The 24,910-nt window shown below is 37.2% G+C and overlaps 1 protein-coding gene across 2 annotated transcripts in view; it reads right to left on the minus strand.

The window, feature by feature from the left end:
* Positions 1-24,910, minus strand: part of LOC132112920 (unconventional myosin-VI) — a 61,246-nt gene that overhangs the window by 23,963 nt on the left and 12,373 nt on the right. For both annotated transcript variants that reach the window (XM_059520668.1, XM_059520667.1), the window contains exons 2-19: positions 21,654-21,795; positions 19,321-19,390; positions 19,115-19,188; positions 16,239-16,368; positions 16,015-16,120; positions 15,395-15,450; positions 15,189-15,286; positions 14,946-15,110; positions 14,536-14,616; positions 11,587-11,767; positions 9,930-10,074; positions 7,260-7,417; positions 4,544-4,635; positions 4,233-4,305; positions 2,883-3,010; positions 1,452-1,547; positions 1,042-1,212; positions 103-141 (exon numbers count right to left, since the gene is read on the minus strand). In XM_059520668.1, the coding sequence (XP_059376651.1) occupies positions 103-141; positions 1,042-1,212; positions 1,452-1,547; positions 2,883-3,010; positions 4,233-4,305; positions 4,544-4,635; positions 7,260-7,417; positions 9,930-10,074; positions 11,587-11,767; positions 14,536-14,616; positions 14,946-15,110; positions 15,189-15,286; positions 15,395-15,450; positions 16,015-16,120; positions 16,239-16,368; positions 19,115-19,188; positions 19,321-19,390; positions 21,654-21,770 (1,980 nt within the window). In that variant the 5' untranslated portion in view covers positions 21,771-21,795. The remainder of the gene's footprint in view (positions 1-102; positions 142-1,041; positions 1,213-1,451; positions 1,548-2,882; positions 3,011-4,232; positions 4,306-4,543; positions 4,636-7,259; positions 7,418-9,929; positions 10,075-11,586; positions 11,768-14,535; positions 14,617-14,945; positions 15,111-15,188; positions 15,287-15,394; positions 15,451-16,014; positions 16,121-16,238; positions 16,369-19,114; positions 19,189-19,320; positions 19,391-21,653; positions 21,796-24,910) is intronic.

The following is a 24,910-nucleotide window of genomic DNA, read 5'->3' on the forward strand; positions in this document are numbered from 1 at the left end:
ATTTGCTGTGCCGCCTGGTTTGCAGCATGCATTAGACACACTCAGTAATAACCAAAACAAGTGGCCAACGTTTTTAAAATGAATAAATAACACATTACTCACCGTACTGCGTAGCTTTTCCAGTAGAAGGTTCAGTTGGGTCTATAAAAGTTAATCAGAAATGAAATGTGAAAGTGAGTCCTGTACGTTTTAATTAAGAGTATCTTTTAGTAAAAAATCTGTTTACACACACAGTTGTAGAGTTGTGCTGCCATGCAAATGGCATTAAAGATTTTGACAAATACAGGAAGTATGAGACATGCATTATGCCAGTGATTGGTCCAACTATGAAGACCTTTCTACAAATTCAATGATGGTGACATAAATGACATGGTGATTTGTGTACAGTGAAGGTTCTCTTAAAATAAAAATTTATTGTGTATGATTTCATGACAAACTGTAACAGAGAACAAAAATGTAGCAGGCACATTCACACAAAGATATGGCAATGGACCAAGTGGGTGAAAGGGGCTGGAGGAAAAGGGTGGGAGAAAACTAAGCTCTGCATTTGTTTATGAGGTTGCAGGTTACCCTGTGGTGCCGGCACTGAATATTTCAGCCAGGAATACCCTACAAAAGCTTCAGTGTTTTCACTTTTCCCTTGTTTCTCTTTACATATTTATTTCAGCCCCAGAACTTTTCACAGGGAAAGGCTGAAGAAACAGGAGAAGGTATAAGAGAGGAGGATGAAGAAAGGGTAAAAGTTAGAAGGAAATAAATTAGATCACCAGGTAAGAGGTAAAATGTCACTCACAAAAGTGTTTAAAACCTACATCTATCAGGAGGAATCAAAAGAAAACAATTGAATGAATATCTAGTCCCACAAACAAAATCTACAGCGGTCTAAAGACAAAGCCTTGAGGAACTCCTAATCTTTGGAAAGCCTGCAGTCTTGAGAGCTTACTTTTTTTTTCATTTCTTCAGGTCTGTTAACACCTTTGACAAAATGTGTTTCCTAGCTATCAGGAGAATAAGAAGTTCAAAGCATAGGGCCAGATTCACCTTGAATTTGTTTCCCACACTGATAAAGCTGAGTTTGCCAGCCTTCTGCTTCGAGTCCTTGGAATTGGAGTTGTTCTCAAAGAGATCCCGGACAAACTTGTCCTTCGACTCGCACACCAGGCACTCCAAAGACATGTGGAGGGCGTCATTATTCTTCTCCACAAACTGGGTCTGCTCACACACACACACAGACATACAAAACATACAGGGCATAGAAATAAACAGAAAGTCAACCTCACAAAAAAACCAACAAATTTACCAAAGGGATTCCCCAAAGAACAAAATGTTTTTACAGTGTGGCATAAATTAATTAACTTATGTTAAACATAGTCACGTTACAGAACCCAAACAATTAGATAGATTCCAAACAAAAAGGGATTCAGAATGAATTGAATGAATTGGGACCTTACAGTCTCATAGCACACGGCGCCAGCAAAATGTCTTATGATGAAACCTTCATCATCTCTCAAATTCCGGTGGATTGTAAGCTTTGACTTCCTGGGCACCTGAAAAACCAGCCCACACAGAATTAAACTTTCAGAAAAATCCATCTTTGCAGCTGTTTTTTTATGACCTCCTTAATTTTTGGGTCTTAACACTGATGGAATTTCAGGGTAAATCACGTTTAAAAAAAACTGCCAAGGAATGACCAGGTCATATTTAACCCCATAAATATATAAAGTAACAAATAACATTTAACATAAAGAGAATGTAACCTAATTATGCATTGCAACATTGTATTTTCATTAAACAGAAGTATATAAATTCCTTCCAGGTTTCAGTAGCCTAATATAATGCCGAAAAGTATATGTATATTTGTAGTTTATAGTTTAATGTATTATTCGATTATAGCACTGAGACATGTTTGTTGTAATAATAAATGTGGAAATATTCAGCAAGAAGGGGGAAGATGCCTCCCTGAAGAACATTGTGAATTTAATGCTAAATTGTAACATATTTACAAATGCATTAGCACAGAAGATAATGATACTTCATCAAATATATTACTGAGGGAAATTAATGGTAATAATTGCTAATCTAATTCTTATAACACTAAATTGAAAATCATGAAAAGGGGCCATCTTTCCCCACTACTGAGGTAAGATGACTCTCTATCTAGGACAAAACGACCCCCTTACGTAAACTTACTAACGTTGTAAACAGATTTTTGCATAATATGATAAATACAGTACATATAATTTTTATGATTTCCTTTTTTTTTTAAAGTATCAGTACAGTGAAATACTAAATCAAACATTCTAAGTACTGTAAATGTATGCATTTTGACAATTTATTTGAATATTACATAATGAGAAATCAAAAGAATCCCAGACAGAATGATAAATATAAATTACACTGTATCATTTTATGAATACAAAGCAATATTTTCAATTAGCCTATAGGTCATGATGAATAATGAGGATGTACATCAAAAATTATTAACAAATAACTAACACTCCAGAGATCTAACTTTAACTTTTCACTTCAAATCAAAACACACACACACTTTAACAATACAAATCTAAATTAATTACATTTGCACTCAGAATTCTTCAGATATCCATATATTTCAAATATTGATGTTCAAGATGAATAAGAGCGTTAATAAATGTCCTGAGATTAGATTTGGTGATATCTAAAGTCAAGAGGAAAATTAAAGTTGGAGGGGCATCTTATTCCATCTTCCTCCGAATATTAGGCTACAGTTTAACAATCCCTTAAGATATCTACATGATGACACTGAAGGTCAGATGAAAATGCAGTAAGTGAAAAAAACTACTATTAATTACTCCTGCAGGCTGGTAGTTCAAGCTGCTGGAAAGAACCAAACCATATCTTACAGTGAGACGAAAGTGATCTTTGTGCTTGCTGTGAATCGCATCTGCAAAGTGCTGATCACTAGGCTGGGGAAGACGGTTCTCCTCATCCAGAATATCCAAGATACCCACCAGCTTTGCCTCAACCAGATCTGCAAAGCAATAAAGTCACAGAGAGAAGTTTGGGGCTGACGACAGAAACTTTTCATGCGAATGAATTTGAGATGAATAGTAAATTAATATATTCAATCCCCCCGCAGAAGGTGTTATCTAAAGTGAAGTAGAACTCAGCAAGTTTAATGGACAAATGCAAAGTCTGTAGGCACACATAGACCTTTTTGATAATCAGTGCGAAGGCATCGTCATATGCATAATTCATTCAGATGTGCGCAGGTGAGAGAGGTGCGGATGCAAGCACAGTCATGTATTTGCATGAGCCGACACCCAAATTTAAATGTGAAGTGATTGATGAGGAGACATACAGGGAAAGGACCTACACATCCATTTGGAAGTCACAAGGCCATGTGTTGCATCACTATCTAGAGAATTTGGAAAAGCAAAGCGAGTCTTTCCCTTTGGTAAAGCAGTGACATCTGCGATGCAGGTGTTGTGTGCCTACTTTTTGCGCCGCATCAGAGGCGAGATGTTATGTTAAGCCACCAGCATACTGTGCAAACTAGCACAAGCCATTAAGATTTGACAGCTTGGGCAAAAAAAAGAGGTGGTTTCTTTTGCAATGCATACTAGGAAGATCTTCGATAAGTCGTTAGGGGTTAAAACACAAACCGACTAAAAAATAAAAGATATTGGCTCTGATACCTCCAGACAGCACAGTTCAGTCTGGTGATGGTATCTGCATTCAGTGAACCGGGTGAAGATTTCACCGTGTGTCCTGAGATTGAACTGACTTTCTGTTCTGACAGGGTGATTTGGGTCAGACCGCACTGCTCAAGCCGGCATTAAAAAAAAAAAAACTAAAACAGTGCAGGCTCTTCATTTTATCTCTTAAACCCTCTCAAGAGAGTTTGAGTGTGAGAGAGGTTCCTCCCAGGATTCATTCCTGTGTTATCTCAGGCACTCAGCGTGGATTTCTGCTGGAATATTCATCTTCGGCATATTTGTCCAGAGAGTAAAGGACATGGCGATGTATACAAGTAACAATGTTGTCGCCTGGGAACAGTTATTTGACCTCTGAAGGTCATAATTTGAGAAGAAATTAGATCTGCGCTGTAGCACATTGGGTTTCGAGACCTTAGCATTTCCACGTGGGAAGGACTTCATCATATTTAAGTTGGAGTCTATGGGTCATAGTGCATCCGGTAATGAATGGAATAGAGGAAGGTCATTGTTAATCAGAGTCAAAGGGACACTGACCTATGCAGTCCTGATTATCAACATAATGAACTTCATTCACTCCCAGGTCTTCTTTCTGATACAGCTCTTGCTCCTGGGGAGAAAAAAAACAAACACCACAAGATAAGAGCATCGTTTTTGCTCAAAGTGGGAAAACGCTTAACTTAATCTGCTGGAACAGGAACGTCTCAAAAGAAGTTAAACTGGAATCGTTAAATCGGAACAGTTGTGTGCTTGCAACGAAAGATGAAATGGCTTCATGCATCAGTTTTAAGGGCATAGTTATGAGTCACAGATCGATACTAAAAATCCCAATAACACAGATGACTCACCTCTTTCAGTATGCGTTCATTAAAAAACTGCTGCAGCTTTTCGTTACAATAGTTGATGCAGAACTGTTCGAAGCTGTTGTGCTCAAAATACTCTGAACGGGAATATAAAAAGAACATTCTATGATTCATGCTAGGTAGATCTCTAAATGCATTTAACAGTCACAGTATTAGAGACACTGTTAGTGAGAGCCAATTATCGTTAATCCTACTGCATTTTCTGCATAAGACAAGCTAATAGCTATTGAATCATTTCATCTTCTATATATTCAATGAGTCATATCCCAAACTATGCTTATTTTAAAGTTTAAGGAATACTCCAAGTTACATTTAAGTTAACCTCTATCAACAGACAGCATCTGCTGCTGTCAATTACAATAGTAATCATTTTGGTTTATAAAGGCCCCGGAAAATGACAGTTATGCAGTTACTGTATGTATGAAAATACGCTTACCCCGTACTGTTTTGCAGGTTTACCTTACAGACTTTAATTGCAAGTATATTTATTTTTCTTTATTTGTTAGCATTTTCCCCCATTGTTTTGGATTAATTTCATCCAAAATAAAAGTTTTTCTTTACATAATATGTATACTGTGTACAACCCGAATTCCGGAAAAGTTGGGACGTTTTTTAAATTTTAATAAAATGAAAACTAAAGGAATTTCAAATCACATGAGCCAATATTTTATTCACAATAGAACATAGTTAACATAGCAAATGTTTAAACTGAGAAATTTTACACTTTTATCCACTTAATTAGCTCATTTAAAATTTAATGCCTGCTACAGGTCTCAAAAAAGTTGGCACGGGGGCAACAAATGGCTAAAAAAGCAAGCAGTTTTGAAAAGATTCAGCTGGGAGAACATCTAGTGATTAATTAAGTTAATTGATATCAGGTCTGTAACATGATTAGCTATAAAAGCTTCGTCTTAGAGAAGCAGAGTCTCTCAGAAGTAAAGATGGGCAGAGGCTCTCCAATCTGTGAAACACTGCGTAAAAAAATTGTGGAAAACTTTAAAAACAATGTTCCTCTACGTCAAATTACAAAGGCTTTGCAAATCTCATCATCTACAGTGCATAACATCATCAAAAGATTCAGAGAAACTGGAGAAATCTCTGTGCGTAAGGGACAAGGCCGGAGACCTTTATTGGATGCCCGTGGTCTTCGGGCTCTCAGACGACACTGCATCACTCATCGGCATGATTGTGTCAATGACATTACTAAATGGGCCCAGGAATACTTTCAGAAACCACTGTCGGTAAACACAATCCGCCGTGCCATCAGCAGATGCCAACTAAAGCTCTATCATGCAAAAAGGAAGCCATTTGTGAACATGGTCCAGAAGCGCCGTCGTGTCCTGTGGGCCAAGGCTCATTTAAAATGGACTATTTCAAAGTGGAATAGTGTTTTATGGTCAGACGAGTCCAAATTTGACATTCTTGTTGGAAATCACGGACGCCGTGTCCTCCGGGCTAAAGAGGAGGGAGACCTTCCAGCATGTTATCAGCGTTCAGTTCAAAAGCCAGCATCTCTGATGGTATGGGGGTGCATAAGTGTGCTAACCTGGCCTGCCTGCAGTCCAGATCTTTCACCTATAGAGAACATTTGGCGCATCATTAAACGAAAAATACGTCAAAGACGACCACAAACTCTTCAGCAGCTGGAAATCTATATAAGGCAAGAATGGGACCAAATTTCAACAGCAAAACTCCAGCAACTCATAGCCTCAATGCCCAGACGTCTTCAAACTGTTTTGAAAAGAAAAGGAGATGCTACACCATGGTAAACATGCCCCGTCCCAACTATTTTGAGACCTGTAGCAGAAATCAAAATTGAAATGAGCTCATTTTGTGCATAAAATTGTAAACTTTCTCAGTTTAAACATTTGCTATGTTATCTATGTTCTATTGTGAATAAAATATTGGCTCATGTGATTTGAAAGTCTTTTAGTTTTCATTTTATTAAAATTTAAAAAACGTCCCAACTTTTCCGGAATTCGGGTTGTATATTTATTATGTATATATAAATACAAACACATGCATGTATTTAATAAAAATGTTGTTTTTACATATTATATATATATATATATATATATATATATATATATATATATATATATACACACACACATACATATATTATGTAAACAAAAACTTTTATTTTGGACGCAATTAATCGCGATTAATCGTTTGACAGCACTAATTATTATAATTATTATTATTATTATATTTAGAAAGTAAATGCATTTATTTTAAATATATCTGACAAATAATTTTGATATCGGAGTCATATTTAATCCACAATATACCTTTAAGAGCTTCACGCAAGTCAAAATAGCTATAGGTATAGTTATAGTTACATATAGTGGGGACCAAATCTCTGAGACCTCACAGAAAATCATTTTTGAAAAGTTGGAATTAAAACATTAATGAAACATTACTGAAATATTTAAAATTCTGCATTACTTTGCGTCTAATCAAATAAATTCAAGTACCCAAAAATTCTGAAATCCATATTAATTTAGAAAATCTCTCAATTTGTTAAGATGATGATAGTCATAAAACATGTGCATTACAAAATTAGACTAGGTTGTCTCATTTCTCATATGCATCTGATTGACAATTGGTTCGAAAATGTCAGAGCCACTAAAAACTGGTAAATGAGGACATTCAGTTAAGCCAACGTGACCTGTCCATTGTGGCTATCACTCGGGCTCACCGAAGCCAGCGATGTCCAGCACGCCGATGAAGTTGGAGGATGTATCAAAGGGGAAGCACTGGTTGACCCGTTTGACCACATGATCAAAGAGCCGGCTGTAAATGGCTTTGGCGAGGGCATCACGGGCATTGTTGGCCTGTTCCACCTTCAGAGGCACCCTGGAGAGGAGCAAAGTGGGACAGGAGGAGTCAAAATCTGGGCCAGGGCTTCTGCTAATGCCGCCTCATCAATACATGTCCCTTCTGTTTTACTCTGTCCAACTTTGCACTCTTAAGACAGTTGCTGTTTTACCCTTCTAAGCAAAATGTGTAAAAACACTTTAGGGAAAGTAGAACGCCAACGAGAAATAATTTGCAGTCAAAGTGTAATTTATTTTCCTTCCAATTCCATTATGATTGCAAACGCTCAAGGCTGCTGAAATATCTCCTCTGACTTTATTTGACCAGACAATTGTGTGTTTCTACAGTTTTACAGCGGACAAACGAATATAATCTAGGCTGTTACAGCCATAAATTAAAGCATCGGTGAAATTGTTTCAACATACGTGAGAAATTAGTTGTTGAAGGTTTTTAAAAAAAAAAATTTTTTTGAGGGAGGACTTGTATTTATTAGGACAAAGGTAAATTGGGACAGTTTTCTGCTGAAAGCAAGTTATTTTTGTTCTTTTTAAATGACAATTACATGAGTTCACGATTCCTAAACTATGCAAGAAAATATGTAAGCCTAATTGCTACCCTATTTGTAACAATAGCCAAAAATCATTAGGATATTAAGTAAAGATCATGTTACCATGAAGATATTTTGTAAATTTCCTACCATAAATATATCAAAACTTCATTTTTGATTAGTAATAAGTATTGCTAAGGATTTAATTTGCTCAACTTTAAAAGTGATTTTCTCAATATTTAGATCAGATTCCAGATTTTCAAATAGTTGCATCTCGGCCAGATGTTGCCCTATCATAACAAGGAATGCATATTTATGCAGATTCTTTCAGATGATGTATAAATCTCAGTTTCATAGAGTTGACCCTTATGACTGGTTTTGGGGTCCAGGGTCACATCTGTTTATCAATTAAATGCAAATAATTCGTTCTAAAAGACCTAGAATACTTTTAATGCAAACACTTTTATTCCAACATCGTCCTTTTCTACTTTGTTGTTCATCAGATGTATAAAAAGCGACTTAATGGTCCTCTTTAATAAACTGAAATAATTAAACTGAAAACATCACCGAGAAACGGTTCCATTCATACTTATTTTGCAACAGGAACTTTGATAAATGTATATATGTAAAACAAACAGCACTTGAAATCCCGGCGAAGCCTAAAGGGCTTGAAATGCAGCAGGCCGGCGATATTACATGAAAACACAATAAATCTCTATAACACACGCCTGTTAAAGCAAAGCAGCTCATAATCACAAGACACAAAGGCTCCAGCACTATCCTCAGGAGGCCTACGGATACCGGCGAACTGAAACTCCAGAACTGGATGATAAAACCTTCTTACTCTCTCGACGGCGCCGTCCCACTGTGGGAATACCTGCTGTGTGACTCTTATTGCCTGCACAGTTAATAAAAGCTGGACCTGGCTCACAATAATCTCTACGATCTGAAGTCTGCGAGATTGCTTTTCATTAACTTGCTTTTATGCTATTAGTGTATTCCCTCCGATGCATGTGTCTCAAAAAGCTGCTGCTGTGCTCTTCCTTCTCAGTGTCACCTGCTTTGTTGAGTTTTTCATGTGTCTAGCGGTGTGAAATGCAAGGGTCAGTGTAGCCTTGTTTGAATACAGTCTCCAGAATTTTCCATAAAAACACATATTGCATATGTACGTGGTTGTGCATCTGTTCGCAGTCAAATGAGGAGGGCAGTGAAACCTCTTGCGACTTTGATTCTCATCACACCTAAAAGACCCCAGGCCACTCCCTCAGACAAACATCCATTATTCATGCAGTGCAAACACTCCCAGTCCAGCATCTGTGCTCGGTTAAATATTAATCCACCGAGCGCTGGCCTATCATTCAGACGGCGCAGAATATAAAACCCCACCTGGGCGACGAAGAACGGCGCGTACAATTCAATCGAGACAATCCAATTGCTCTCTCCTTCGACAACAGGCTTGTGCAGTAATTGGACTGTGGGTTTTGCGTGGACGAAAGCTGAGAAGAACTGGGCTTTTGTTTCACAAAATTGCAAACCTGAGTCTTCTCTTTAACCAGTGGTGGATGGAGCTGTCTGGAAAAATCTAGCCTTACCTCTTACGTAATCAGTAAAAAGAAATACGTCCGTGTAAATGCAGAAGACTTTGGATTGCAGTTAGACTATTACGGCCCCTCAGCCAATTTAGTCTATGCCACATTTGATTATACTGACAATATCTCTAATGGAAAAGCTGCGATTAGCTATTTTCAGCTCTCCTCTCGTCTGCGAGCTTGTGACTGGAGGATTCATTTAACGGTTATGCGAATGGGGTGCAATGATGAAATGTAAAACTAGAAGACGTTTCACATCTTGGGGAAGATTGAGATGTGAGGCGAGCGTGAAAAATACCAAGCAGGGATCTGTGCTTACTTTTTGATCATCATTCAGATGCAAACAGAAAAATAAAACAAAAGCAGAGGGTCAGTGGCTGAGGAGATGTTAAGGTAAACGTGTGGGGTCACTCACTTAATGACTGTGCCTTTGGCGCCCCCTGCAGTGGTGAGCATGACCCTGGTGGTGAGGCTGACTCTCAGGTCGTCCTGGTCCAGGCCCAGGAGCTCGGCGCAGTATTCCAGAGTCTGACCGGTCTGGTTCTTCAGGATGCAGCCACCTGAGACCAGATGCAGATTTTTAATGGTCATCTTTAAACCATGGCTCATCATGTTTCTTATGCTGCGTCTAGACAGAAGAGCTCTCTAAATTTTTCAGTGTACTGATGCTTTCGATGCAGATAATGACTAAATATATCTAAATATATATCCATGTCATATATTATTTATTTTTTTATCCTGTCAAGACCACGTTCAGCATTTAAAATATCATGTGGTACAAATGATAAATGATTTATTTTTTATAATTTGCACCACATGACATTTTAAAAGCTGAACTTTGTCATGTCCTAAAAGGTCAAAATACCTGATAATTTAAGAACTGATTCTGACACAGACATGACAGTCCACAGAAGTCCTCTATGATATTATGTTGTTGTTGTTTTTATTTTGTTTCAATTTATTTTTATTTATTTTAGCTGCATGTTTCTGCAGTTTTGTCTCATAACATGGATTTCAGGGTTTTTTTTAACTTTTTTATAATAACATTTTTTCACTGTTTCCCCCTCTAAATAAAGTATTCTTCTCCACATAATATCAGGACAGCTGTATCACCGTACTATTTTTTTTTTCTTAAATTATTATTGTTTTTCATATATGCCTTCAAACAAATTAGAAAGATTTGATTTCATATATTAAACATGTTCCTAATAAAAGATTAATAGATACAAAAAAAGAAGTTGTGCATTTGACTGTGCAAATGTGCACAAAAATAAAAAACATCTATAAAAGCACACTCCTTCAATCTCCTATCGTATCTTAGCCCCTTTCAGAAGTATATTTTAATACATAATAGTCTTCAGGTTTCCTGTAAGACCTCTGCAGCATTAGGTTCTGTGTTTTCCAGCTGAAAGTATCTCAGGACAGCAGCTCCATTGTGAGCAGAGAAATGTAGCAGGCCAGAGAGGTAAAAGGTGTTGTATTTTCATCAGAAGAGGAAAACAAATCCTGAATGCATGTCTGGCAACACTAGAAAGAGCCCCGTTACCCCCACAGCAGATCTAATGAGGTCTTTTGAGTTAGAGGAAGGCTGGGTGTGGTGTGTGTGTGTGTGTGTGGGAGTTTAATGAGGAGAACATCAGCACATGTGCATCTGCTCGAAAAATCATAAAACTACATTTCAGACATCAGTGAAAATTTCTTCCCTGACTGAACGCAGATGGTGAAAATTTCATTATAAAAGCAAAATTGGTTGTATTTTGAAGTCTCTTATCCTGAAAGAAACCCAATATTTCTAAACCAAGCGTGACATGACAAAGCAACAAGCGATAAATCCTAACCGTCATAATTGCAACCGACAGAAGACATTTTATCGGCCGTTTGGTTTCTAGTTCTGCTTTATTCCAATCTATATAGAGTGAAATCTCAGTGGATTCATACTGAACATCAAATATGTCACTTTATGCAAGATACAAAATTACTTTATGCTTGCAACTTATCATGCTGGGTTAGGACATTAAATCTTTGATGAATTTTGAAGGCATTTTTTCTACAGGTGCAATATGAATGGCTACCAGAGGTGCTTCCTGTCTCTTCAAAGTCGATATTGCCGAGATGAAGGACGCCAGCCACTACTCTGAAGAGATTGAGCTTCTCGGTGTCATCCAGGCCGATTTTCTTCATGGCCACCACCATCCTGTTGAAATCTCCCAGGTCATCCAGCAAAGGGTCTTTGAGGGCTCCCGCTTTACCGTGCTACAGAAACAAAGGACCATCAAGACACACAACACTATCCATAGAAGCACCTGAGAAGAAAATGCACTGGCACTGCAGCTATAATCAGAGATCAGAAATGTATACTGGATGGCTGCATACAGATCTAGATCTCTGATTGAAGGGAGGAGGAGGAAAATAAAACAAACCACACCTGAGGGTCAGAGTGTGTCAGCATTTCCTTTTTGACTCTCTTTTACAGCCACATTACAAATATATATATATATATATATATATATATATATATATATATATATATATATATATATATATATATATATATATATATATATATATATATATATATATATATATATATATATATATATAGTGGACGATTTTCTATTTAAGGAAAGCTTTGAAAAGAGCAACATTAACATTTTTTCTAAATGACTCATTTCTTGTTACAATATAATAAGGATACAAGGGTGAGTAAATGAAAGAATTTATATTTTGTGCAAACTATGTATGCTTTTAAATTACTGACAAACTGATCATCTGCAGTCTGAAGATGACAAAGCAGATCACACCACTCTGACCACAACAAAGCATAAATGCTGTTTAATAACCATAACTACAAGCACCCCTTATAAAAATACCTTTTTCACACAGAAAGCCTCATGCATATTAGCTTGCAGACCCATGCACATACTAATGTCCAATTTCATGCACAGAAACCCAGAAAGCTGAAGAATGTAAAGCATGAAAAGCATTTAGAAAGGCCAACTGGTAGAACATCACCTTCTGATCCTGAATTTTAAAAAGATCAGGGAAGGCAAAGACACATAATATTCAGTTAGAAAACTACTAATATAAACAAAATTAGTGTTTCAAAACCTACACAGGTGGCATTGTATTAACAAGACAAGTCTTACAATAAGCTAAAACATTACAAAAAAGAAGAAGAAGAAATAAGACTACATTGTATTTCTATTTTTTCCTTGAGTCTGTAATGTCTTTATCAACCTAGGTTCTCACAGACAGTAAACCTGATTATACTTTATGAAGTCATTTTAAGTGTATGATTTTTTTAAATGGAAATTAATACATCTTTAAAAAAATGTAAGATTTAAGAAGAAAAAGAAAAGAGAAAAAAACCTGCTGAACAACCAAAATATCAAATCAAAATCTATATCTTTTATCATTTTTTTTAGATCTGCATTGTGAAAGATTGTGTTAAAAACAAACCAAGATATACAATCCATATAAAATCTCCTATAGGCAAGACTGAGAAATCTAGAATGACCAGAAAATATTCTGGAATTGAATTGTTTACATTATTTATAATAATTTAATTTAATTACTTTAATATAGTTCTACGTTCTTTCTGTAAATATGAAAATGAGCAGCTTTGTAATTATGGCATAAAGTAAGCATGAAAAATTTCTTGGGGGCCTTTTAATATTGTCTTTGAAGAGAGAAGGCTTTGAAGTCAAAAAGGTTGAGCACTACTGGGCACTTCAATGGCTAATAAGTTGAACAAAAACCATACATTCAATGAAATCTTACTCAGTTCTGAAATGTATCACAAAAAAATTACTTTTTTACTCTGTATTTGTGTGTGCTTTGTATTTTTCTCCTTGTTAAGGTATAATGCTGTTAGTACAGCATCATGCTAATCTAACTCTATACGCTTGTTAAGTCTGACACGACATAAGCAAAAAATGAATGGTGATAAAATACATTCATGTTGTGCTGTAATACTACTGAAATCTCAGATGGCCATAGAGTGATTCACCTTTTAGGCATCATTAAACTAGTGATGTCCGGGACAGTTTAATATGAATATAAATTTCTCAAAAATGGCTGTTGCGATAGTATTTTCAATTGAAATGATTAGACACTTGGACCCGGAAACATTAATGTATTCCTCATGTCACGACTTAAAAAGATTGGAATTCGATTTGAAACTGCATAGATTAAAAACTGTCAGCTGAGTCAATTTGAATTCTATTTGCTGACTTTCTGTCTTTGTAGAGAGAACCAAATCAGTGACTAATAAGCTTTCTTGGTTAGGATGTATACAGGCACTATGACAGCTCACTAGGCTTTGGACTAGAGCCTAAGCGAAGACAAATCTCAGTCGATTCTGAATTTAAAACAGATTGCATTAATATCCTAATATCGACCCAACCTTGTTGAGATATTGAAGTATCCAAGGATGATAAAAACGGATAAAAAACAACAACAATAACAACAAAAGTACCATCTGCAAATTTGGGGAATCAAATTAATCTCGGTTCTTCATCTAAAAAAAAAAAAAAAGTGGAAAAAAACAGACGTGTTGAGCTAGCAAATGAACTACTGCACCGACAGAAACAGCAGCTAATGAATATCTCATCACCTCCAGGGGGATTCAACACAACGATGATTTATAATAATGGCCCTTGATAACAATAACATCAATTGATGGGCTCGGTCTCAAGAGAGGGCTGTGTGCAAACACAACACAACAACGCTGGAATTTATTGCATTATTCATCAAAGACGTGAAATAATTTCTGAGGGTAACTAATTCTATTCGAGGCAAAACAGTCGTCCTACAACTTCAGAGATTCTGGCTGCAATCAAGGGCTGTTCACTCAGTATGTCCTCTAGTCTTAATTTCACTACACAAACAAAGAAAATGGCAAGGATATGATCATACGTCAAAAACGACTCTAATATCTTTACTACAGCTCAGCTAAGGGCTGTTTATTACTTCAAATTCGCCACATATGCGGATTCGCAAACACAGGTGATTATACATACCTCTGGACTTTTCCTGTTTTGCATGATCTGTTTATCTGAGTCCTTGTTTGCAAAGTATCGGGTGCAGCCGCGATTCAAATACTGAGTGGAACACAAACACACAATGAGAGTAGTTAATATAGGAGACCAAAAGCTGCAGGAATACATTTATAAGCATTGTAAAGCAAATCTAGTGCCATCTAGTGGTACATCAACGCTTCACTGTATACAAAGACAAAGGAAATCAACTAAAGTATTATTTGATTTGATAAAACTTCAGTTGGCACTTCCTGCAGTTGTGTGCTTTGATACGGTCTGTTGCTTTGGTCACATCAATTATAATACAAATCTCAAAGTCTCCTGCTAAAAGAGTGTCTAAGCTTTGGAAATTGCTTTCTAGTTTCCTGACACACAATACACAGGAAACTGACCCGGAAGTTTTCCGGAGAGTTGAGATGAAGCATGTTCCTGATGTCCTCCGATGCCCCTGCGCAAAGTCTGTAAAATATATGATAGTTTCGCTCTTCTGCACTCTGCATGCAAATCCGAGACTTCTCCAGCAGATAGTGCGAGACAAATCCGCCCACAACTGCATTCTGAAGACACGATGAACACACTTAGTGACTGAGTCTTACAAGATCACATTCTAGTATTCAGAGCAAGAGAAAGTTTACCTTCTCATTAAAGTGAATTTCCACAAACTTTCCAAAGCGGCTGCTGTTGTTGTTCCTGACCGTCTTTGCATTTCCAAAAGCTTCAAGCAAGGGGTTGGCTGCACGGAACAGACATATTATTTAAAAACTGATTTTGCATTGTACAGTATGCAAAAATCACTAATGTACTAGTCACAACCAGTTAAAAGTGTCTTTGGTAAACCTACCCTCAACAATCCTCTCATCTATATCTTGACATGTTCCATAAGATGAGGTTAAATACCTGAAATTAAACAGATACATTATTAAAATGACAAAACTCATTCAACAAATCATAAAACATATTTACTTACAAATTAACCTTACTGAGCACTGCAAAATGTTTTATGTTTTTAAAAGAGATCTCAACAAAGCTGCATTTCTTAGATCAAAAATACAAATATGATTTTTTTATTATTATTATTATTTTATTCCTGTGATGGCAAAGCAGCATCCATTATGCCAGTCTTGAGAGTCACATGATCCTTCAGAAATAATTCTAAACTACAGATTTGCTGCTCAAGATTTATTTTTATTATCATTGTTAAAAACAGTTGTGTGTAATAATTTATCTGAAACAGATATCTTGTTGTAAAATGTTTTTTTTTATATTTATTTGTATAATTAGAATTAGAATTAGAATGCCTATATCTACATTACATTATATATTATGTCTAAAAAGAAACATCATCCTAATTTCACCACCGCTGCCAGGTATGGCACAAAAGACTAGATTTGGACCCCTTACACATGTGTGAAATATTAATTGAAGTGTTTTAGGCATTCCATGAATAGACAGTTATCATACCTGAGAACAAACTTTGTGTTTTCTGTTTTTCCAGCACCCGATTCGCCAGACACAACGATGGACTGACTCATCTTCAGAACTCTCATGTCTCTATAGGCTTTGTCCGCTGAGACAGAGACAGAAGTTTGTTAAAATCGCTGTCAACAAAAAAAAAACGACAAAAGAAAGACTTCGAATGGAATCCTCAAGCGTCCTATTAGACAGACATTTATGTGCCCACTCACCAATAGCATAGACATGAGGGGGAAGTGTCCCCAAAGAGCGTCCCTGATAGCTCTTAATGGTCTCTGGGGAGTAGAGTTTAGGGATGTCGAAATATGGGTTCACAGCAATCAGGATGTTAGCCACAGACGTCTGAAATAAAACACACACATGATCAGAGGAGATTTCTTATGTGTATGATTTAGTTTTTACAGTCTTCCATATTTTGGACAAACAGATCAGTGGTTGAGGTACCAACAATAGTTGATTTTTTTTTAAGTGCTGTCATTAAAAGCCTCATACTTTCAGGTTAGCTGTGCTGTGTGGAGCGTCGCTATCTCACAGGACCTAATTAAGTGCATTGGGAAACTTGATAGCGTCTGGGCAGGATTAGCTGGGTCATCTGAGACGTGCAGTCACACTAGGGCAGGGCCTGGGCCGTCTCCTGACAGGCTCGGGTGGTGTGCTGAAGAGCGGACGCTGACAGTGGGACCGCCGTCAGATGAGAGGCTAATAAGGGCTACTGGAGCACGACAATAACATGCCCATCAGAACCGTAGCTGCAGGGATGCCCGCCAATGAGATCTACGGGGTTTAGCGTGTATCTGGAAGACCTACACTGCCCTGAGGTGATTGTTAAGCAAAATATTTGAATGCATCATGCAGTTTTTTAAGATTTAATGGCTCAAACCAGTGTAGTTTCAATTTGTTATACATCTTCAGCTTATTGGTGTAATTTAAACGCTTAGCTTAACATGCAGAGACAGCATATGTAGGTTCTGTGGTGCCTTTAAAACATAAAAACCTGCCTAACACAGTAGCATTGGTTCAAACAATGGTATGAACTTATGACCCAATGGAGGATAGAGGGACAGCAATTTCAATTTTCACCTTTTTCTGTGAAGTTAGATACGGAAGTATTTTTCCATTCATTTTTTTTACCCTAGAAAGTCTTCGCTGAGGAGTTATAAACCATGACACAAATCAGCCAGCTATTGGGTAAATCACATCATCATAACAACATCATAAACATACAACCCGAATTCCGGAAAAGTTGGGACGTTTTTTAAATTTTAATAAAATGAAAACTAAAGGAATTTCAAATCACATGAGCCAATATTTTATTCACAATAGAACATAGATAACGTAGCAAATGTTTAAACTGAGAAATTTTACACTTTTATCCACTTAATTAGCTCATTTAAAATTTAATGCCTGCTACAGGTCTCAAAAAAGTTGGCACGGGGGCAACAGATGGCTAAAAAAGCAAGCAGTTTTGAAAAGATTCAGCTGGGAGAACATCTAGTGATTAATTAAGTTAATTGATATCAGGTCTGTAACATGATTAGCTATAAAAGCTTTGTCTTAGAGAAGCAGAGTCTCTCAGAAGTAAAGATGGACAGAGGCTCTCCAATCTGTGAAAGACTGCGTAAAAAAATTGTGGAAAACTTTAAAAACAATGTTCCTCAACGTCAAATTGCAAAGGCTTTGCAAATCTCATCATCTACAGTGCATAACATCATCAAAAGATTCAGAGAAACTGGAGAAATCTCTGTGCGTAAGGGACAAGGCCGGAGACCTTTATTGGATGCCCGTGGTCTTCGGGCTCTCAGACGACACTGCATCACTCATCGGCATGATTGTGTCAATGACATTACTAAATGGGCCCAGGAATACTTTCAGAAACCACTGTCGGTAAACACAATCCGCCGTGCCATCAGCAGATGCCAACTAAAGCTCTATCATGCAAAAAGGAAGCCATATGTGAACATGGTCCAGAAGCGCCGTCGTGTCCTGTGGGCCAAGGCTCATTTAAAATGGACTATTTCAAAGTGGAATAGTGTTTTATGGTCAGACGAGTCCAAATTTGACATTCTTGTTGGAAATCACGGACGCCGTGTCCTCCGGGCTAAAGAGGAGGGAGACCTTCCAGCATGTTATCAGCGTTCAGTTCAAAAGCCAGCATCTCTGATGGTATGGGGGTGCATAAGTGCATACGGTATGGGCAGCTTGCATGTTTTGGAAGGCTCTGTGAATGCTGAAAGGTATATAAAGGTTTTAGAGCAACATATGCTTCCCTCCAAACAACGTCTATTTCAGGGAAGGCCTTGTTTATTTCAGCAGGACAATGCAAAACCACATACTGCAGCTATAACAACAGCATGGCTTCGTCGTAGAAGAGTCCGGGTGCTAACCTGGCCTGCCTGCAGTCCAGATCTTTCACCTATAGAGAACATTTGGCGCATCATTAAACGAAAAATACGTCAAAGACGACCACGAACTTAAATTGAAAATAATATTGTAAACTTTCTCAGTTTAAACATTTGCTATGTTATCTATGTTCTATTGTGAATAAAATATTGGCTCATGTGATTTGAAAGTCTTTTAGTTTTCATTTTATTAAAATTTAAAAAACGTCCCAACTTTTCCAGAACTCGGGTTGTATAAAATACATTTGTTTTTTAAATTGGGATATTTAGTGCTGTCAAATTGATTAATCGCGATTAATCGTATCCAAAATAAAAGTTTGTTTGCATAATATACAATGTGTGTATTGTCTATATGTATATATAAATATACAGACGTGTAGACATTTGCGGTGCTTAATAGGAGTGGGCATTCACTGATGAGATCTTTTGGCTCGATTAGCTCTTATTCGCAGCTAATCTGCCACACTGACCAATAAAAAGCTGCTTGGTTTTAAAGACTTCTGTCTGAGCAGATCTTTATGCATCACTCCCTATTGACAATACATAATGGACCTTGCAAATTAAATCATTAAAATTGGACCGTGCTTAGGTTATAGCTTGGCAGGGAATTTGTATATTTGCATAGTTTTGGCCTTGGAAAAGGGCACAAAAGATGTATAACAAGAATTCAGAACAGGAATTTGACTTACATAGATCAAGTCTTTGCTGTAACGGACACGGATGTTGTTCAGAAGAGTGGCCTCATTTAAATACATAAGAGAACCTGGAAGTAAATATGTAAACATGTATAAAAATATATATATAAGTAAATTTGAGAATATCATTGACCATCATAAGCTTAAGTATTTTATGTGATGCTAATGGATGATGCACCCCAACTAAGTTCAATACTTACAGTTGTCTTCAACATGTTTGTTCACATCTTCCTCAGCAGGAAAGACTTGATTGATGGCAGCCAGGAACGTCTGCAAAGTCAAAATGAGCACTGTCAACTTTGTGACCTCTGGCCAAATGAAAAACCTGGCTTAACAACAACTGCCTACATTGACCTATTTCACTATGTATCCATATTATTATTAAAAGCACACAGACTTTACGACCACACAGAAGATTAATGGGATGAAAAACAAGTAGATGATGGCAGCCGTTTGTTCTCTCATTACCGACTCTGTCTGGTTACTTTCAGCGAGGTGTAAAGCTATAAACACTCAAGGTCTTCATACATTACGACAGCGTAAATGACCCCGAAGAGTAGCGCTAGGTCAGCCGTGATTGATTGTGTCTAATGGTGGCCATAATTCGGAGAAGAAACAGTAAAGTCATGTTAATGTGAAAGGTGAGAACATAAGCTGCGAAATCCATTACATGACACATTATAAGACACCCAAAGCTGCCCATCACACCGGTGTGTTATTCAGAGCGAGATGAGACAGGCTGACCTTTCCCAGAAAACCCATCTCATCCCTGCTGACTTTCCTGCTTTACATTATTTCACTCCCTCACTTTTATATAAGCCATTTACATTAGGAAAGTAATTATCTGCCTCGGTGTCATGGATATCATCTACCTCTTTGACCTAAAAAACACACACAACCTTGATAGATTCAAGTAGGAACGTCTCATGAATTGTTTACCTTTGTTTAATAAAAGCTAAATGTGCCACTGACAAACAAGAGAGTTAATGAGAAAGAAAATAAAATCAGTTCTTAGAAAATATGCTCTTTGGATTCAAGTTGGTTTCATATGGTTTTGAAAAATTCTTAAGAAAATAACTTCTTTCAGGTAAAACGGTTTTATAAATACTATAATTTATTTTAAGAATTATATTTTCGAACATTTTTTATGAGTTGCACCACATGACATTTTACAGCTGACTTTGTCATAGGAATATAAAAAAAAGATATTTTCACTTATCTTGACACATTGTTATAAGGATTTGCAGGCATCCTATGTATGATATCATTTCCTGTTCTGTGCTTTTGTGTGCATACTCTGTATGTTGGCTGTACCACATGACTTCATTTAAAATATTAACATCACCATGAAATCAAAATGAACTATCCTTATTTTTATGGAATATTGCAGTGTTTATTATAGGCTAAATGATCTATCTGTGCACATTTAACTTTTTTAATTCATGTGGCCTTGTAATCTTTAATCAAAATGACTTGCCATCCCTTTTGCATTGACATCTCTTCTCTGAGGACATGTGCTCCAGCATGAGGGACGGGACGGGACGAGACGAGACGAGAAAAAAATTCCCTCCAGCAATCGGTCACTCACAGATCATGGCAATTAGCCAATGACAACAATCTAATCGATTCCTCATGGACAAAATCAAGTCCCTCCCTACATCAGTTATTTTTCAAGAAGTTGTTTCACTTGGACAAAACTTTTGCTTCATGCCTCAACTTTAATAAGCAAGTTTGTTCATTTATTATTACTATTATTATTAAATAATAATAAAAAATATATAGAACTAATATTAAATTAATTTTAAGATGTTATTTGAGGAACCCTTGATTCAGAAATTAAAAACATTCTAATCATAACAAAAACATATTTTAATCACTGCATGTATAGTATGAATTGCATTTTTAACACATCTCAGAATAAATGAATAGATCCATAAAAAATGGATGCCACATCATGAATTCTAGTTCCTAAAGATGAACCCTAACCCTAAAATATACCTTGCACCACTTTAAGACAAGAGATATTACATTATTTAGTTATTGTGAGAATGTCCTTGCAAGGTGATTTTGTAGGTTTTTTTAATTTCAGAAAGACACACTCTAAGCGAGTGTGTAAGTTTTTTTTTTTTTTTTTTAAATGAACCTACCCTGAGTGTAACGTGACCTGCACACCTGCCGCAGGCAGAGCTCATTACTTATTCAAATACCCTGCAAGTGACACCCTTACATGGCACAGCACTATTCCACATACACATGTTCTCACATTTTACCTATTGCTCAGATACATGGAGGCCTTTTATACACATCATGAAGTTAATCAAGCGCGTGGTGGGAAAAACTCAGCACTTCAGCAGAAACGCTGATCACATGATCTCCTGAGGTAGTCTGGTCTCAGTGGATAGATAGGGCATCAAAGGTGCTTAGCAACTAAGCAAAATTTTCCCTCGTATAAACACATGAGGCATGATAATATGGTATCAATGGTTAAATGCTTACATGATCCCTTACAGGCACAGTAAAGTGTAAATCTTACCTTTCCTCTCTGATTGAGAGGTTCTATGGTGAGCGCATCCGTACCGATGTCCACTATCATGCCCAGCTGGAACCCATCGGTGGGGTGGGGCGCCCACACAGGCTTCCCATCCTCCATTGCACCCTGCAACTACACAGCAGCTCTGGAAGACACAAACACAAACAAGTTTAAACACTGACTTGGCTGGAAGTATGCAAATCTTGTCCAACAGGAAAGTAATTGTTTTGTTTAACACAAACCATGTGACTGTAAACAAAATGTCTTTCTGAATGCTGCAAGTGGAGGCTGACAAGGTCATCTGCAGTACAGATGATGGTAATGACAAATAAGAAAACAACTTGTTGCATTTGCCACTTCAAATTCTTGATATGCATAATGCACAAAGGGACACTGAAACTAGATCTCTGAAGAGAATATGAGTGGAGCTTTCTCATGCAAATCTTGCTGCCTCAATGTTACAGTGGTTGCTAGACAATTGTTAGCGTGTTCTAGGAGGCTGCCACGTCATTCCTAGGATGCTGTGGTTGCAATGGCATTATTAAGACTCTTTTCACTATCTCTGACATGTGTATACGATTTTATAAATTTGCCCCCTAGTGGCAGATTGTGCAGAACTTTTATATTGGCCATGTAGCAACTGTTACTCTAGGGGTGGGCAATATACCGTGCGATATGTAGGTGCGATATATCGGTAGACACGATTAAAAAGTAGAAATTTGTCAACCGACAGAGATTTAAGACTATCATCTTTATCACAGTTATGTACTCATGTCATGTTGCGGTGCACCGCGGTCACACAAATGTATTGTTTGCAAAAAATTTTAAGCATTGCGGTGATTTTAAGCGGTTTACAAACAACAGCGCTATGTGCACATGCTTTCTTTGAGAGTTTCTGAGCGGCATGCACATGAATCCACTGCTCAGAGCGAGTGAATATTTGTGTTGCTTTACTGGCCTTGAACAGTTAAATATAAACACTTATACTGTATGTATAAAAATGCCCATCTTCGCAAGTTTAATAGTAAACACAGTCATTTAGGTCCTATGTGAAAGTAAAAAGCTGAGAAAGATAATGCATGTGTAATAGTTGGATCCTGATGTTCAGTCTTAAAGAAGAAGCTGCCTATTATTCCTCCTGTCTGTTATTCATGTTAAACAAACAAAGATTAAGAGAAAATCTCTCACTGCTCGACTAAATCACTCTTTAATACTTTTAATAACTTATTATATAAATCTTATATAACTTTAATAAGACATTTAATTTTACACAGTGAAACTATGCAGTTTTGATTAATTTATAATCAAATTAATCAATTATTATATATATATATATATATATATATATATATATATATATATATATATTTGTTTTAGGCTTGTAGGCCTAAAACTTAGTTTTTTGTGATATAGACACAGGTGACAAGAATTAAGAAAATTCTATGGTATCAAAAACTTTCATATTATAAAAACATTATTAAATGCAAAAATAACTATATTGTGACACATATCATTATCGTGATATAAAATTATTCATATCACCCACCCCTACTCTCCACTTATTCTGTATGGTATAATTATTTCAAAGAACTTTGCTGCAAAGAGGACCATTGGTGGCAATGGCCATTAAAATAGCACATTGCTGAGACTACTCCCATTGATGATTGCTAATACAGTCATGAGGGAGATGGAGCTTGGACTGTATTGATGGATTTGAAAGATGTTGTGGAGCTTGTGCTGTCCCCAACATTTGATGACGCATCTATCCAGTATTTGCAGACAAAGATACAGGATCACAGGCACATGCTTCAGGAGGTTCACACTGCTCCCTAAACATCATGTTGAACACTACCCAGATCTCATACGGTGTTTTGGGCCTCTTGTCCATTTGTGGACTATGCGGTTTGAGGGCAAACACCGCTTTTTCAAGCTTGTAGTACATGACATACAAAACTTTAAGAATGTTTTGAAAACACTAGCAACTAGGCATCGGCACATGATGGGCTACTATCTCAGTGCACCATCATTCTTTAAACCACATCAGCAGACATCAAATGTCTCCTCTGTCTTGGTTTCAGAGCTTCCGAAGGTTGCAACAGAACACATTAAGCAAAAAACAGACAGCAACCTGATTTACAGCACATCAAAAATCATTATTGATGGTGTGTTTATGTTACCCCAGATGTTGCTATAAAGGTAACTTTGACTTAGCGACCAGAGTCGGTGAAAGAACTAATCAACATACTGCGAGAAAAAGCCAAGCCAAGACTGGACTTTGAGTTTACCTTGCATTATGAGGATCTTTGGTGGACAACTCAGCTGTCTAGTTGATATTCAAGAGTTACCAGAGAAGGCGACATTAAACATTATCAGATCAGAAAGTGATACCAGCTCATGTGCATCTTCTGATACAGACATCCTTCCTCTTGTGCCCATAAGCCAGCATCAGAAGTCCTGGCCTGACATCTTCCCTGTGCCAACTTTTTCTTATGAAGTGGAGCATGTGCTTGAAGAGGTAAACAGTGCCTTTGCAACTTCTGGAAAGACACTGAAATTAACCAGATCCCAAAAGCACAACATATTGGAGAACATGGCTGCAGTGATGTACAACTTCAAACCTTACCCAAGTGACAATAATGTGGGTATGGCAGCTGAAGCTCTTGTTACAGCTCATCCTCGTCTTAAAGAGCCTGGAAGTGTGAGTGGATGGTATGGATGGAAAATGAGCCTGAAATTTAAAATGGGGGATTATCGTGGCAAGCTGTCAAGTTCTGGATGTTTGGAAGTGTCTGTCAATGCAGGTAGAAGGAGCAAAAATAACCCTGAAAAAGAGCACCCACACTCCAACATAAAAAGAGCCAGACGAGCTGAAGTGAACTTCCTTCCAAACTTTCCCAAGGGAGAAAGTCAGGCCAGTTTGGAAGAAATGAGATTGCAGATTATGGACGAAGTTCAAAAGAGTCAGCAAAACCTACGCTTGATAGAAATGCTAATGCAAAAGACCTTTTCCCTTCGTCGCCAGGAGATAATTCAGGAAAACCCACAGGTGAAGAACTTCTTGGAGAAATGGCCGGCTCTTCGGATTGAATCGCAGGTAAAACACAGACTCACTTCTCTTTTCTGCTACTCTTCACACATATTTATTTGCCAAATTTTTTATATGTATCGCATTCAAATGGAACAGCAAATGCCACTATTCACTGTGGGTAAGAACTATCACTTTGCATGTGACCATGTTGCTCAACAATGTATTTTAACAA

The sequence above is a fragment of the Carassius carassius genome, chromosome 32, assembly GCF_963082965.1.
Source record: "Carassius carassius chromosome 32, fCarCar2.1, whole genome shotgun sequence".
NCBI lineage: Eukaryota > Metazoa > Chordata > Actinopteri > Cypriniformes > Cyprinidae > Carassius > Carassius carassius.